Source organism: Blennius ocellaris (assembly GCF_963422515.1).
Source record: "Blennius ocellaris genome assembly, chromosome: 10".
In the NCBI taxonomy this organism is placed as follows: Eukaryota; Metazoa; Chordata; class Actinopteri; order Blenniiformes; family Blenniidae; genus Blennius; species Blennius ocellaris.
In genome coordinates, this window is record NC_137659.1 from 3,902,020 (window position 1) to 3,915,457 (window position 13,438).

At 40.9% G+C, this 13,438-nt stretch overlaps 1 protein-coding gene across 2 annotated transcripts; it reads right to left on the reverse strand.

Annotated features, from left to right (window-relative positions):
- Positions 1-979: 979 nt before the first annotated feature.
- On the reverse strand, positions 980-12,342 carry pitrm1 (pitrilysin metallopeptidase 1). Of its 2 annotated transcripts, XM_080503085.1 has the most exons (27): positions 12,165-12,342; positions 10,680-10,785; positions 10,333-10,439; positions 9,093-9,244; positions 8,893-9,007; positions 8,669-8,765; positions 8,405-8,565; positions 7,826-7,952; positions 7,654-7,742; positions 6,963-7,091; positions 6,697-6,810; positions 6,383-6,479; positions 5,846-5,980; positions 5,455-5,593; positions 4,823-4,939; positions 4,605-4,734; positions 4,339-4,459; positions 3,797-3,873; positions 3,557-3,722; positions 3,376-3,476; positions 3,169-3,289; positions 3,024-3,074; positions 2,514-2,626; positions 2,226-2,348; positions 1,960-2,105; positions 1,414-1,516; positions 980-1,288 (listed from the first exon to the last, which is right to left on the reverse strand). In XM_080503085.1, the coding sequence occupies exons 1-27, from the start codon at positions 12,209-12,211 to the stop codon at positions 1,195-1,197; spliced, it is 3,078 nt and encodes a 1,025-aa protein (XP_080359211.1). In that variant the 5' UTR covers positions 12,212-12,342; the 3' UTR covers positions 980-1,194. The 2 variants fall into 2 exon arrangements, with proteins under 2 accessions (XP_080359211.1, XP_080359210.1); XM_080503084.1 differs by having other exon boundaries at positions 1,960-2,348.
- Between the last annotated feature and the right edge of the window lie 1,096 nt (positions 12,343-13,438).

Below are 13,438 nucleotides of genomic sequence, written 5' to 3' on the forward strand. Positions count from 1 at the left end.
TAATAAAGCATTTATTGTGTGGAAATGTTGAAAACTTGTCTCGTGTTTTCGTTTCCTTCAAGTCCAGTGACTGAAACTTGCAATACAATTTTGGTTAGTTTGTTAAAACCAGGAGAAATTTCCGCCACAAACAGGATTCAAACCCTTCAAGACTCGACGACTTGCGCAAATTAGAGCGACTGTGGCGAGTTCGAACTGTCAACATCAGCACCCGGCGATCCGTGCAGCTTAATATGAAACGGTTGAATTGAATTTAGTTGTGCATTGAGCCGGTAATATATTATAGTCCTTGTAAAAAACAAACACAGGAAATGAAACTAGTATTGGAAAAACTGTGGTTTCATGGGAAACCGTCTCCTGTCTGACGGCTTTGTAGCACCAACTAATGTCATTATCTATCATTAATTATTTGATGTCGAGTATAGAAATCCTTATATTAATTAATTCAGATCACAGAATGTCTAATATCTGAACAAATCACTCTTTTAAAAAATTTTTTTTTCTTTCTTAGGATACATGTTGGTCTGTCAGTCATTTTATCAGTAGAAAGCTGAAAGAATTTGACAACCAGAGGGTCAGAGGAATGTTTTTCTTCCCCAGCATGCACTTCTGTCTGACAACTGGCCTTGTACACAAATAAAACACTAAATATGTATTTCTTTAGTTGTGACAGCAAGTCAAAATACCTGCATGAATAAGTTTCCAACCGTTTCAAGACCACTTAAGTAGAAACTGATTTTAATTTGGGTGGAGTAATTCATATATAGGATTTTAAGATTCAACTGTCATTACATAGAAAGCTCTTTTACTATTGAAATCTGCTTTTTCATTGGTATAAAAATATAACTGTCCAAAATCCTTTCCTTAGTGCATAAAGAGTTCATAAATGTTTCTTCAAATCAATGTAAAATAAAACATTCAAAACACAGAGCCACACCCATAGTTGGAAGTTTTTTTTTTATGACAAAAGGTTTCTATACGTTTTATACAATCACATAATAAAGCACTGATGTAGATTTTATATCCAGTTTTGCAACATCTCGTTTTCATAAATATGCCCACAGTGGAACAGAATCTCTGCTCAGGCTTCTCTTCAGTCTCTGTGTTGTGCGTTTCAGCTCTGCTGCCGCCAGTTGATTAAAAAAAAAAAAAAAAAAAATGCTCCAGTGAAGTTTGAATCCTGAACTACTCGTGTTATTTGATGATCCATGACGGGTCTTTCTTGATGGCGTCGTTTTCGGGGCCCAGGACGGCGGCGCCACACGTCCTCTGACCTGCTCCGAGGTACCTGCAGGAGAGAAGACGGTACATTGGGACATTTTTTTACTTTGGAAAACCACAGAAATCGATGAATGATTGTTTCTGGTCCTCAGAAAGCCACAGATGACTTTCTGGCTTCGGACAGTTTCACACCTTTCAGCCACGTCCACCAGGTTGTGATGATTGACGGCGAAGAGCCGCTGCCTGTGACCCTGCTTCATCTCGTCTGTGACTCCGCTGAGGAAGCGACCCATCCCTGCACCACACACAGAATCAACAAATGAACTCATTAAAGCTATGCAGTTAATCTAATTCATTAAAATGTCTTACATGCTGAGGTTAATTATGAAACAAAAGAAATATAAAATACAGTAAAGTATAACTGGAACAAAGAGAAACAAAAAAAAAGTCTGAGACGACTGTGGTCAGTAGTGACTTTCATTATAAATGTGAATTTAACTGAAATTGCAGATTCTTAATCATCCTCATAATCTACCTTCTAACTTAAGTCCATCATCAGGTATGTGAATGACGTCAAAGCATCTCTGCCTTACTACAGTTGGTCCCGCTTTCCCTCCCCATCATTTAAATCCCCCAAACATCACCAACAACCTGGTTACTGCTCATGTCTTGACTCCCCTATTAGAACTTGCTCTCACTTCCAAGGGTCCAAATCTCTGCTGCCTCACTCGGACTGACCTTTGTCTGAAGGAGCCACCGGCGAGTCCACCGCTGAGAAGACCGATAGTTTGGCTTCGTCGATGTCTTGCTGGGTGAAACGCCCAGACTTTGCCCAGTCGACGCCTCGGTGGAAAGCGGACAGCGTCTGCACCGAGTTCGGATCCCTTGGGACACCAGACCAAAGAAAGTGATGCCAACAAACACCAAATATGCATTTATTACACCGATACATGACGTAGTTTTGTCTAAAAGTGTTGGAAAAGCCACGATAAACCGGCGCCCACCTGTAGGAGTAAAAGGAGAAGAGACCACTGCCCATTCGGGCTCCGCCCCCATAGGCTCCGCCCTTCTCTCGGATCTCTCCGTGGAGAAATTTGGCCGTCATCATTCTGGCCAAGATGCACAAACTGACAAAGAAAAGCATTTTTAGACTGAGGGTGTAAATAGAATGTAATCTTGATGAAACAAACATTTGTAATAATACGTTTTTTGATATTCAATCGGAATATTTGTAGAGAATTAAAGTCAAATCATCAAATATCGCTGTGCCGCAGTTGTTCTGAAGTCGTTACCTGGCATAATCCTCGTGACAGAAGGGCACTGTGCGTATACTCTCACTCACAAAGTTGACCGTGAACGGCAACTCGAAGAAAGTTTTCATCTGACAGGGCTGGAAGTTCACTTCCTGTGACGTGAAAACAGAAACGGTTGAAGCTTTCGACACGTCTCACAAATCACCTATTTCAGATAATGGGACTCTAAACGGAGGAATCGTTCAAAAATGAATGATTCGTTTTCCATTTCTTTAGTGATTAATAGTGAGACTCCTTCTGAAAACCATGGAAGAGACCTTTAAAATCAGTGAGAAGGTGAAATCTACCAGTAAACGTCAAAACTGTGATTACAACAGGGCCTGATTTATTAAAACTCTCACCGAGATCAACTAGAAATGAAAGCTTCAATAATAACGTGACACACAGGAGAACATCTGGAAGTACATTTGAGCAAATGCTAGAGAACCAAGACAGAAGACAGAGCAAGACTTTCATAGTGAGAGAGAAAAAAAAAAATGTTGGCCTTACAGAAATGAGTTTTCTACTTGGTCCAGATTCATCTGTAGGATCCAGCGGCTTCTGTACAAAACACAATTTAACGGTTCAATCAGTGGCAAAACACTAAAAATGAACCAGTTTAAGTGGCCGATCTTCAGGTAGGAGCTTACGGTACCTTAACGACACTCTCTCTGACGGCTTTGCGTTGCTTCCTGGTTTTGGCGACATCCTTCATAAAAGTCTCCAGCTGTGCTGCCGTGTCGGCCATCTTCTGAGGGGTCGCGTTGACGGCACACCTGCAAGACACGCGATGTCGAGATCCAATCTGTAGTTTCCCCCTGAAGCTGAATTCTCTCGTCGAAGCGCGGGACTGCGATCTCACCTCATGTTTTCGGGGTTGAGCAGGTGAATCTTGACCCTGGATAACGTCCGGATGACTGGGCTGAGGTCGGACATCTCCGCCAACCTTTTCATAAACCTCACCTGACCACAGGAGGGAGGACCAAGCTTTATTCGAGCTCAAGGACTAAGCTTGGAAACGTTCCAGATTCCGGGAAGACTACCTGATCCATTCCGCCAAAGGTCTCCTGAAGGTCTGCTGCCGGAGTCAGGTGGCGTCCCGAACGCGTCAACGCGTACATGTGACCCGAGTAGGAGATGCCGTTGGCCAACTCCTGCGCCGCCATCATCACCAGCACTCGCAGACGCTCTACGTCGTCAAAGTTAGGGCTGAAACGCACACATCAATATGAGCCTTGAGCATTTTTTCCTTTTTAAAGAGAGGCGGCGAGAGGTGGCTGCACCTGTTGAATATGTCGCTCCACAGCTGAAACATGTGAGGAAGGTTTCTCTCCAGGCAGGAGGAGGACAAGAGGACGGCCTGAAAGTGAGAACAAGAAATGAGTGGCGGCAGTGAGACAACAGCTTGCCTTCATCAATCTAACCACAGATTTCAGTCCAAACACATTAATTACACAAAGTAAATCCACTTATTTTTACACTATATGGTGTCATGACAGATCCCCGCCGGATCAATAAAAATAAAAACTCTGACTCATCCACTCTTGTCTCCTTGGCATCCACATTTTGCAAAACACGCTTAAATTAGATTTGTTCAGTTGAGATTGAGCCGCGTCCACTAAATAAGTGATCAAATCTAACGTCCAAAGAAAACATGACCACGGGGATGAAACGACATAAATATTTGTACACACTCTTTGCATTTCATCATATTTCCATCATTTGGCTTGTTACCAAAAAAAAAAAAAAAAAAAAAAAAGGAATGAAGAATATGAATATATATTTAAATAATAATAATAATATATATTTATTCAAAGATGCCGACCTGCTCGAACATGTCCATCTCCGTGGAGTCGGGGACGACCTGAGTGGACACCGACATGCCTCCCGTCCTCAACTCCATCTGCTGGGCCTGCTGCCTGTAGTCCAGAGCTCCACAGCCCATCCTGAGTACACCAGTTAATTAGTTTCCCCAGCTTTAAAAATCTGAATTATAAAAAAAAAAGTCTCTTTCTTGTGTACAACACACAAAAAGCAAAAAGTTATATTTTCTGCTAAACAAACGTCATGATTCTGCTCTGGCTCGCTCACTTGGTGATGATGCTGCAGAAGAGCGGCACGTACAGCCTCAGATCCTCCGGCAGGCTGTTGAGACTACACATGGCCCGGAAGTACACCAGGCCATTAGTGGGCTGCTCGCAGTACTGAACTGGCACGCGTCCTGCGAAGGCCCGGAGGGCAGCGCTCCGTCAGAAAACGAGGCAAACTGGTTGTATTTGAAATCAAACTGTGGTGGCGCGCCGCCGTACCTGCGGTGCCGAATTGGACGGGAGTGACGGGGATGGCGGGCTCGATGTCGGACACTTTGAGTGCAGGCAGGCAGGAGGCGTCCTGGGTTTTATTCTGAGCAGCCAGCAGCTCCAGACCTTCACGAGAAAAAAAACACACATAAGAGGAACCACCAGCTCATAGCAGCCGGAAAAGAAATCCTGAGACGACGGCAATGGTCTGAAATTTACGATCATCTCTCGTACGCTCATTATGAATAAACCTCGTATATTAAAAAAAAAAAAAATTGTACTCAAAAGTTAAAAATGCCTCATTACGCAAAATATTTTTTTTTTATGTTCGATCAAACTAAATGTTTAATAGAGTGATATAAACAAGTATTATTTAAATACAATTGTCTAACCAGTACAGTTTAATCCAATTCCTGTTTATATTCTCCTTGGGTCTACTTGCAAGAACAAAATTAGTCATTTGGTGTTAAAATAATCCAATAATAACATTTTGGATAATTATTTAGCTCTGAACAGAAGATCAATGAACAATCGGCTCATAAAAACACGACAAATAATGGAAACGCTAGTTACATTTGATGGGGGTGTTTAGTATTTGTTGGTACCCTTACACCCCCCCCCCCAACTGTAATTTGAAATACCTTTCTCATAAATGTCCTGTCGGTCACTGTCGGACAGGTCCTGGATCTTTGTCTGAAGCTTCTCCTCCTCGGCCAGGGCCTGTTTCTCCAGGTACGTCTGGTCTGGGCTCATGGACAGGGTCAGCCGGTGTGTGTTCTCCTGCAGGAGCAGGTCAGGAGACAAGAAAGCTGAAGACACTGGTGTCGGCGAGTAAAAGCCCCGCTGTAAATCTCCACCTGAGAAAACTTGATCAAAGACTCCGCCTGTTTTTGAAGTGACAGTTTTATTAGCCATCAACCATAATCTATAAAACATAAACTTCCTTAATAAAATTGTTGTGTTTGAGTACTCTAATTACATGGTTTTAGGCTTTTTTTTTAAATTTCCACACAATAAATCAGATTAATTCACCTTAAAGTAGTGTTTCACTTTGTCCTGGAGAAAACGGGGGTTTTCCTCCAGCTCCTTTCTGAACCTGGCGACACTGTCACTGATTCGCAGCAGCTCCACGGGGTCGCCATTGTGGTTCCACGACGACGCTACGTACTGACACACGCACAAGAACGTTTTGTTTAAAGAAACCGACGCAAATAGTTCAACACATTTCATTAAAAGAGGACCTGAGAAGAAATCATGTGGCAAGGCAGCATTTATACATAACAAGATTCTTGGGACACGTATCCAAATGTCCAATTTGGGGACCATTGATTGAGACCTAAGAAGAGTAATTTTACAACTGCAGTGTTAAAATAAACAACACAAGTGGCATGTCCTGCCATTGAAATGATAGTAACACAAGGTTTAATTCTAAAGACTTAAGTGGTGGTGAAAAAAAAATGAAAACAGTTACAAGGTTTGATTCAGAGACAAAAAAAACATACCGAAAATGTGTGTGTGTGTGTGTGTGTGTGTGTGTGTGTGTAGAAGGTCAAAGAAGGAGAAACTCACCGAGGCCAGAGACAGCCCAAAGTTTGTGGACTGGTGTTTCATCTGGATTTCTATTTTGTGGAGGAGCGCCTCTATCCGCACCTCCTCGAAGCCGTCCCTGAGTTACATCAAATTCAAGTGAAAGAAAAAAAACTCTTTACTCAAATGTATAAAAAAAAGAATTGTTATCCTTGTAGGTCTATTACTGCCTGTAAAAGTAACCTGTGCACAACTAACAATCCTCCAGTGTGATAATAAACTCACTTTGTGACTCCAGTTTAAAAGAAATAAGTCGATGGAAAGAGTCCAATTTGATTTAACTGATGGTAACTCACTTTATAATGTCGTCGATGGTTTGACTGATGATTTCTTTGACCTTCTCGGTGTCTTTCTCAGCCATTCCCTGCAGTCCGATGCTGAAAGACGCTTCTTTGGTGCTGCCGTCGTATCTGTGGGACATTTTCAGCAAACCCAGTCAGATGGAAGCCCGGCGGTACTTTACGGGAAACCACTTGGAAGAGCCGAGCGAGCAGACATTCTGCTCAGTTTTAGTTTTCCGACGCAGGGTTGCCGTTGTCATTTTGAAATCCAGGTTACACACCCAACAGAAGAGGAGAAGTCGGTTCCTATCTTGGGTTCGATGAGAGTTTTGTAGAAGGGGGAGTTTGGTCCAGAGATCATCAGAGAGGAGAGCAGGCTCAGAGTGAAGCCTTCAAACGTGTCGGTGATGCTAAACATGGAAACAGCAAAAGGTATACGAGGAGGGAGATGAACCCTCTTTGTATAGAACTTTGTGTATTAAAAGATATGATTAACAGCTACTTGGATCCAGTGACAATAAAGAGCACAACTCTCCAGATAGTTAATCCATATTGTAAATGTTGACAGATAGAAATGTGATTTTTACACTTATAGCTTTGTACTTAATTTAACTTCATGTTCATTCACATCTATTACATATAGAATACACCATTCTAAAAAGTCATTTTTTTTTTTTGCAGCCGTTTCTCCTCAAAAGTTAAAAAAACTTCCCTGACCCCAAAAACGTTTCTTACTGCGGCTGCATCCAGACTAAAAACTCTACACGAACAAGCCTATAACAAATAAAAATAAATAAAAGCTTCAAACCAACAAAACAGGGTCAAGTTTTTGAGTCCAATAAAGAAATGCAAGATAAATCCAGTAAAAGTGCCTTTGTGACAACACAAAGCATTTGAGAGCAGCAGAAATGGAGGAACGGAGCCCAGGTGTTTCTGTGAAATGCAACACGAGGACCGAGGACGCCGCCTTACTCTCCCAGCAGGTAGCTGACACACAGCGTGTTCTGCCTGGACGGATCTGGAGCCAGGGCGTCGGGGCCGCACGTCACATGGTTCTCTCTCTGGAGAGACACGCAGAACCGAGGGGGGGGAATTATTGCAGGCAGTCGTGAGACTTACTGCAGCGTCCGTCTCGAGGACTTACAGGACTGGCCCAGTGTGGCTGAGAGGGGACTTCAGTGTTCGGGTCGATGCGCTCAAACCTGGACAGAGCCTCGTTCTCAATCTGCTGCAGGTGAGGCTCTAAAGGCAAATCTCCATAAGTGAAGAACCTGAGGGGTTTGAAGAGAGTTCAAAATTCAAGCTTTCATTTGTGAAGTGAGCTCTTTAGCAAACATGCAAGTCGTTTACCACTTACTGATGAACCGGATGATATTTCGTTAAAATGTTTTGAATGTTTCTTGCTGTGATGCAACCATGATTGGAAGGTTTTAGAGGTGCTAAATGTCCTAAAGGTTGTTTACAATAATGTAATGTAATACATGTTGATGAGGCAAAGCTAAATAGCATATGGTGGCAGAAACAAAAACAAAAAACAAGTGCATGGATCTAGTATTGACATGTAGCCGATGTAAATGAGTGCACATCTATTAATGTTAATATTAAAATTGCCCCTCTGAGATAAATATCTTGATTGACTGATTGACGGTTCCACTATAAACTTTATATTACAAGCCCCCCTCCCCCTCCAGCTTGATTTCTGATTTTGAGTGTGTGTGAAGACCTGGCGTTGCTGGGATGGTAGTGCGTGGCGTGGAATTGCTTCAGCTGCTGCCAGGTGAGGTCGGGGATGGCCAGCGGTTCACCTCCCGACACCACCGAGTACGTGTGGTCCGGGTACAGTTTGTTCTGAAGGTGCTGGGCGTACAAACGCTCGTTGTCTGACTGCACAAAGCAAAACACACACACACACACGCACACATTTGTTGTGTGTTACAATGTTGGATAATGCCACTTTTAACATTTACTGAGCAAATGATGGACTTACAAAGACTCCCTTCATTTCGTTGAAAACCACCCCTTTAAAGACCAGAGGGGAGCTTGGATCTGTGGGGTTTTCATTCTCCAGCCTCCAGCCCTCCTGCCTGGAAAGTTCGACAGTGCAGAATCCAATTGATCACTTTTTCCACTGAATCGTCCCGACGACTCGGTGAGTGAAAAGCCGAGCCGGGGTCATACAGTCCGGAGGGCTGCTCGACGTTAGACACCCACCAGAAGTCCTGCTCTCGTAGACACGGGAAGAAAACTGCGTCCAGGTACACCGAGAGAAGATTCTGGAAGTCCTTCCGGTTTTGGGTGGAGAACGGATACATGGTGTAGTCGCTGGCTGCGCGTGAGGAAACAAAGATACGCGAGATCGTCGTCTTTGCTGTTGCTTTGGTTAAGAGCGCGAGAACTCGGCGTTTTCGTACCTGTGAAGGCGTTCATGAAGGTGGACAGAGACCGGTTGAGCATCTTGAAGAAGGGATCTCTGCACGGATACTTCTCCGAACCGCACAGCACCGTGTGCTCCAGGATGTGAGGAACCCCGGTGCTGTCCAACGGCGTCGTCCTGAACTGGACGCTAAGAAATCACGGCAGGAACAGACGAGCGAAACAGAACAGACCTGAATAGTCAAGTCAGCTTTATTTTTATAGCACTTTAAAACAGCTGTGCGTGCTTCACATAATTGACGAGCAATAATGACAATGAAAGAGGAAGCAATAAAACACAGTCAAAACAAACCATAAAATTGGCAACAATACAAGCAGAGTATCAAACATGGTTAAAAGCAAGTGAATTAAAAATGGGTCTCAAGATGAGTTTAAAAAGTGAGATCATATGATGATATAACTGAACAGTGCTATTGCACGCAATGTTAAACTGTAGTACAAGACAACGCCATGGTATCGCAAATATAAACATTACAGTATCTTTTCGACAGTATCTTGCCGACAATACTTTAATTACAGTATCATAGTACTTTTAACAGTAATATGCTGTCTCCCAAAAGTATTTTTGACCGTAGCATGCAATATATCATAGTATAATTGACGGTACTTGGTTAATATCATCCTTCAGTAGATCATATATTGGAAGTACCATACAATGTTTGATATCTCATACTGTTTTTTCTCGGATTTTTGACACCAATATGGTAGTTTTGACAGTATCATCTATGTATATTTGTAAGTGCAATATTGATACTCAAACAGTGAATCATGAATTTTATTGTATCACGTTGAACTTTTTTTTTTTTACAGGATTAGTATTCAACACTACCGTGGTATATTTGACAGTACTATGATCTCTATCATTGTAGATTTGACAATATTGTATATATATCATAGTAGAATTGATGGCCCTATATTAATTGTCATGGTATCATGCAGTAAATTATATATTTGGTAGTATTATGTCACATTTGACAACATCATGCTGGATATTGTAGTGCTATTAACAGCGTTATAATTTTTTAGCCTCAAGCTATTCAACAGTACCTTTTGGATATTCGTAATAAAATGCAAGATGTCACATTTGACTTTACTGTATCACTCGGTGTATATTTGATAGAACTATCAATCAAACTTTATTTACAAAGTGCTCTTAAAGCACCACCCGTACTATTAAAAATGCTGTTCTCCAAAACAGCTGAAGCTCTTTGAACCAACCTGAAGAGGTTGTTGGAGTCGTCCCTGGCTGCATGCAGATACTGAGCACCAGTTTTATCGTGGCTGAGCTTCACTGCTGTGAGAAACAAGTCGGGCACGGCGACAACCTGCGGGAGGAATGAAGCAACTATTAAAATGATTGTTTGATTTTAAGTTAAGGAAAAGAGGCAAAAAAAACCTATTCTACTGACGACAACCAGCTTGCGCTCGCATAACTTCACCAAACTTTGATCTTAAAAGTTTCTCACAGAAACTTAATTCAGCTTCTGCCAAACAACTGCAAAGATGTTCCAGTATAAGCAGGCAAAAGACAAAAAGCTGGTAACAAAGTAAAGCCATGTACTCGCCTCTCTGACTGTAAAGCCGTGGATTTTCTGCCCTGGTTGGTACTGAAGTGCCCTCTCGCATGCGGAGGTGCTTTTCAGTCTCCATGTGTGCCGCTGTCCACTCAAACTGGAGGGGAAAAGGAGCTTTGGTTAGAAGCTTCAAGAGGAGAGTGAATTTGATTTGAAAATGTAAAAGGGCCTGGCCCAGTATTCACTATAAAAACTCCCTCCGTACAGAAATACCAGCAGACAGCCTTCTTCATAAACTTCTAGTGTCCTGTTTTTCCCATTTCTAAGTGTCTTTATAATAAGTTTCATTGTGGTTTGAGCTGTGAGAAGATATTAAAACCAATGCAAGAGATATATTTTACATGATTTCAGGGTAATGCATTGAGATTTTAGATGTCTTACAAGCTTAAAGATCACCAAATCAATCAATTTGTCCTTAAAATATGAGAAAACTGTTTATGACAATCTGAAAAAAACCCCCAAAAGTTTGACCACTTTGAGCTTCAAAACAAAGAAAAGACTAAAGAATAAAGTGATCACAAAGACAAATGAATTAAAATACTTTTTATATGGCTGATTACTACAATACAATGAATTATGATAAAGACGTTGATCAAGTCAAGCTTACTTGATCAACTTTTGATCAAGTAAAATGTCAGAAAATAGGGTAAATATATGCTTTTTCCACCTACAGCCTGATAAAAAAATACAAACATAAAATGAATTACTCAAATGAAAACGGTATGTTGAGGCTTTAATTAATGATAAGCCAAAAAAACTGAGTTACTGACAAATATATATATCAAATATATATTAAATATCAAATATATATATATCAAATATTAGTTGATAAAAACTCGTTTTGTGACGCATCACAACGAATAATTTTACAACGCGACCAAAAACAACACACATAATTTTCTTTAAATTCCACTTTATCTCCAGGCAAGTAAAACAATTTGATGGTGTTAAGAAATATTTACTAATACAACGTTTTTGTTGACGTTGAAGTGGATCAATCTTTATTTTTACCACCACAACATGAAACAGAATCACAATAACGGTCGGTACTTCAAAACTGATTAAATCGTGTCTTTCATCAGAAGCTGCGGATTATCCGCTGTTAAGAGTATTTCCACAAGATATCTTTGTAAATAACGACGTGACTTCATAACACCCAATCAACTTAAAACACCAATAGTTTGTAAGACAGCAACACCCAATGTGTAAATGTACCGGTGTTTCGGAGTGACTGGTTTCCCTGTTGACCGGTGACACTTCCTTTAGCATCCGTTGCAGCAGATGTTAAATTAAGACTCAGAAAGAAATACGACACTTTATTGTACACGCGTTTACACTGCGTTCACCAGAACAGCCAGGGATTTATGTCGGGTTTCACACATCTGCTGTTATAAGCAGCGACGACGGACTCGAAAGAAGTCTGTCACAAGTTCACAGGGAAACCACTTAATCCGTAACACGGTTAGCTAAACTTACCTGAGATGTCGAAGTTTCTGGAGCGCGGCCTTCGTTTGCCGAAACATTTTCTTATTGTCAGTTGCTAAATTAAAATACTATTGCCGTTTCGGTATGCTTAGCTTTAAAAATACGCAATTTCACCATGCCCTTCAAAATTAACACAACATTTCTAGCTCATCAACCTGGCTGTGTCCTTTCATGCTGTCTATGGAGCTGACACGCTGTGTGTATCACGAGCGTCAAAAATGTCCCTCGTACCTGCGCAGACCGCAGATCTACGAGCTAAATTCTACCCACAATTGTTCCATCCAGTTTTGATGTAGATCTACACTCACTCGGCGAGCAACTTTTGGCACCCGTGAACGGAACACCCACATCCAAGCATTCTTAATTGTGATTGGTTAACTTGTGAAGACGAGTGAACATGATTGGTTAAACGAGCGCGACGTTACCAAACAGGGATGTTTTTTTTGAAGGGCACCATACACCCGTTAAAATGTATTAAATATAATACAATCATATCACATCTGTTTAGCATATTAAATAATATAGTAATTGCATTAAAAAACTTCCAAATGTTTTTATCATGTAGACTAAAATATAGTCCTAAAAGCCTCCAGCAGATGTCACCATTATATTACGTATGAATTAAGCCGTCATATAAAGCTAGTATACGCTCTACACATACACATACTCATACACATACACATACACATACACATACACATACTCATACACATACACATACACATACACATACACATACACATATACATATACATATACATATACATATACATATACATATACATATACATATACATATACATACACATACACATACACATACACATACACATACACATACACATACACATACACATACACATACACTCTCTACACATACACATACTTCCTATCTATTTTTAAAGCAGTAAAAGTGTATATGTAGAATGAAAAACATGTGTTGTTAACTGAACATATAATATACTTAAATGTATCCAGAATCTGGCACATTCATTCTAGGGAACGCACAAAATACTCAATGTACGTCAATGTTGCTTAACAATTTTTGACTAGACCTGCTTTAAATAAAATCTACGATAGAGTTCATAAATGTAATCATTAAAGGCTTTTGAGTGCAACCAGGATTTTCATTTTGATTGCAGCTAACATTTCATTAGTTTTAAACCTCTTTTATTGTTACGTCTATCTTTTTTCTACATTGACCATCCACATCTATCCACACATATAGTTGTACAGAAAAACCTTTCAATCATTGAAATGCAGAG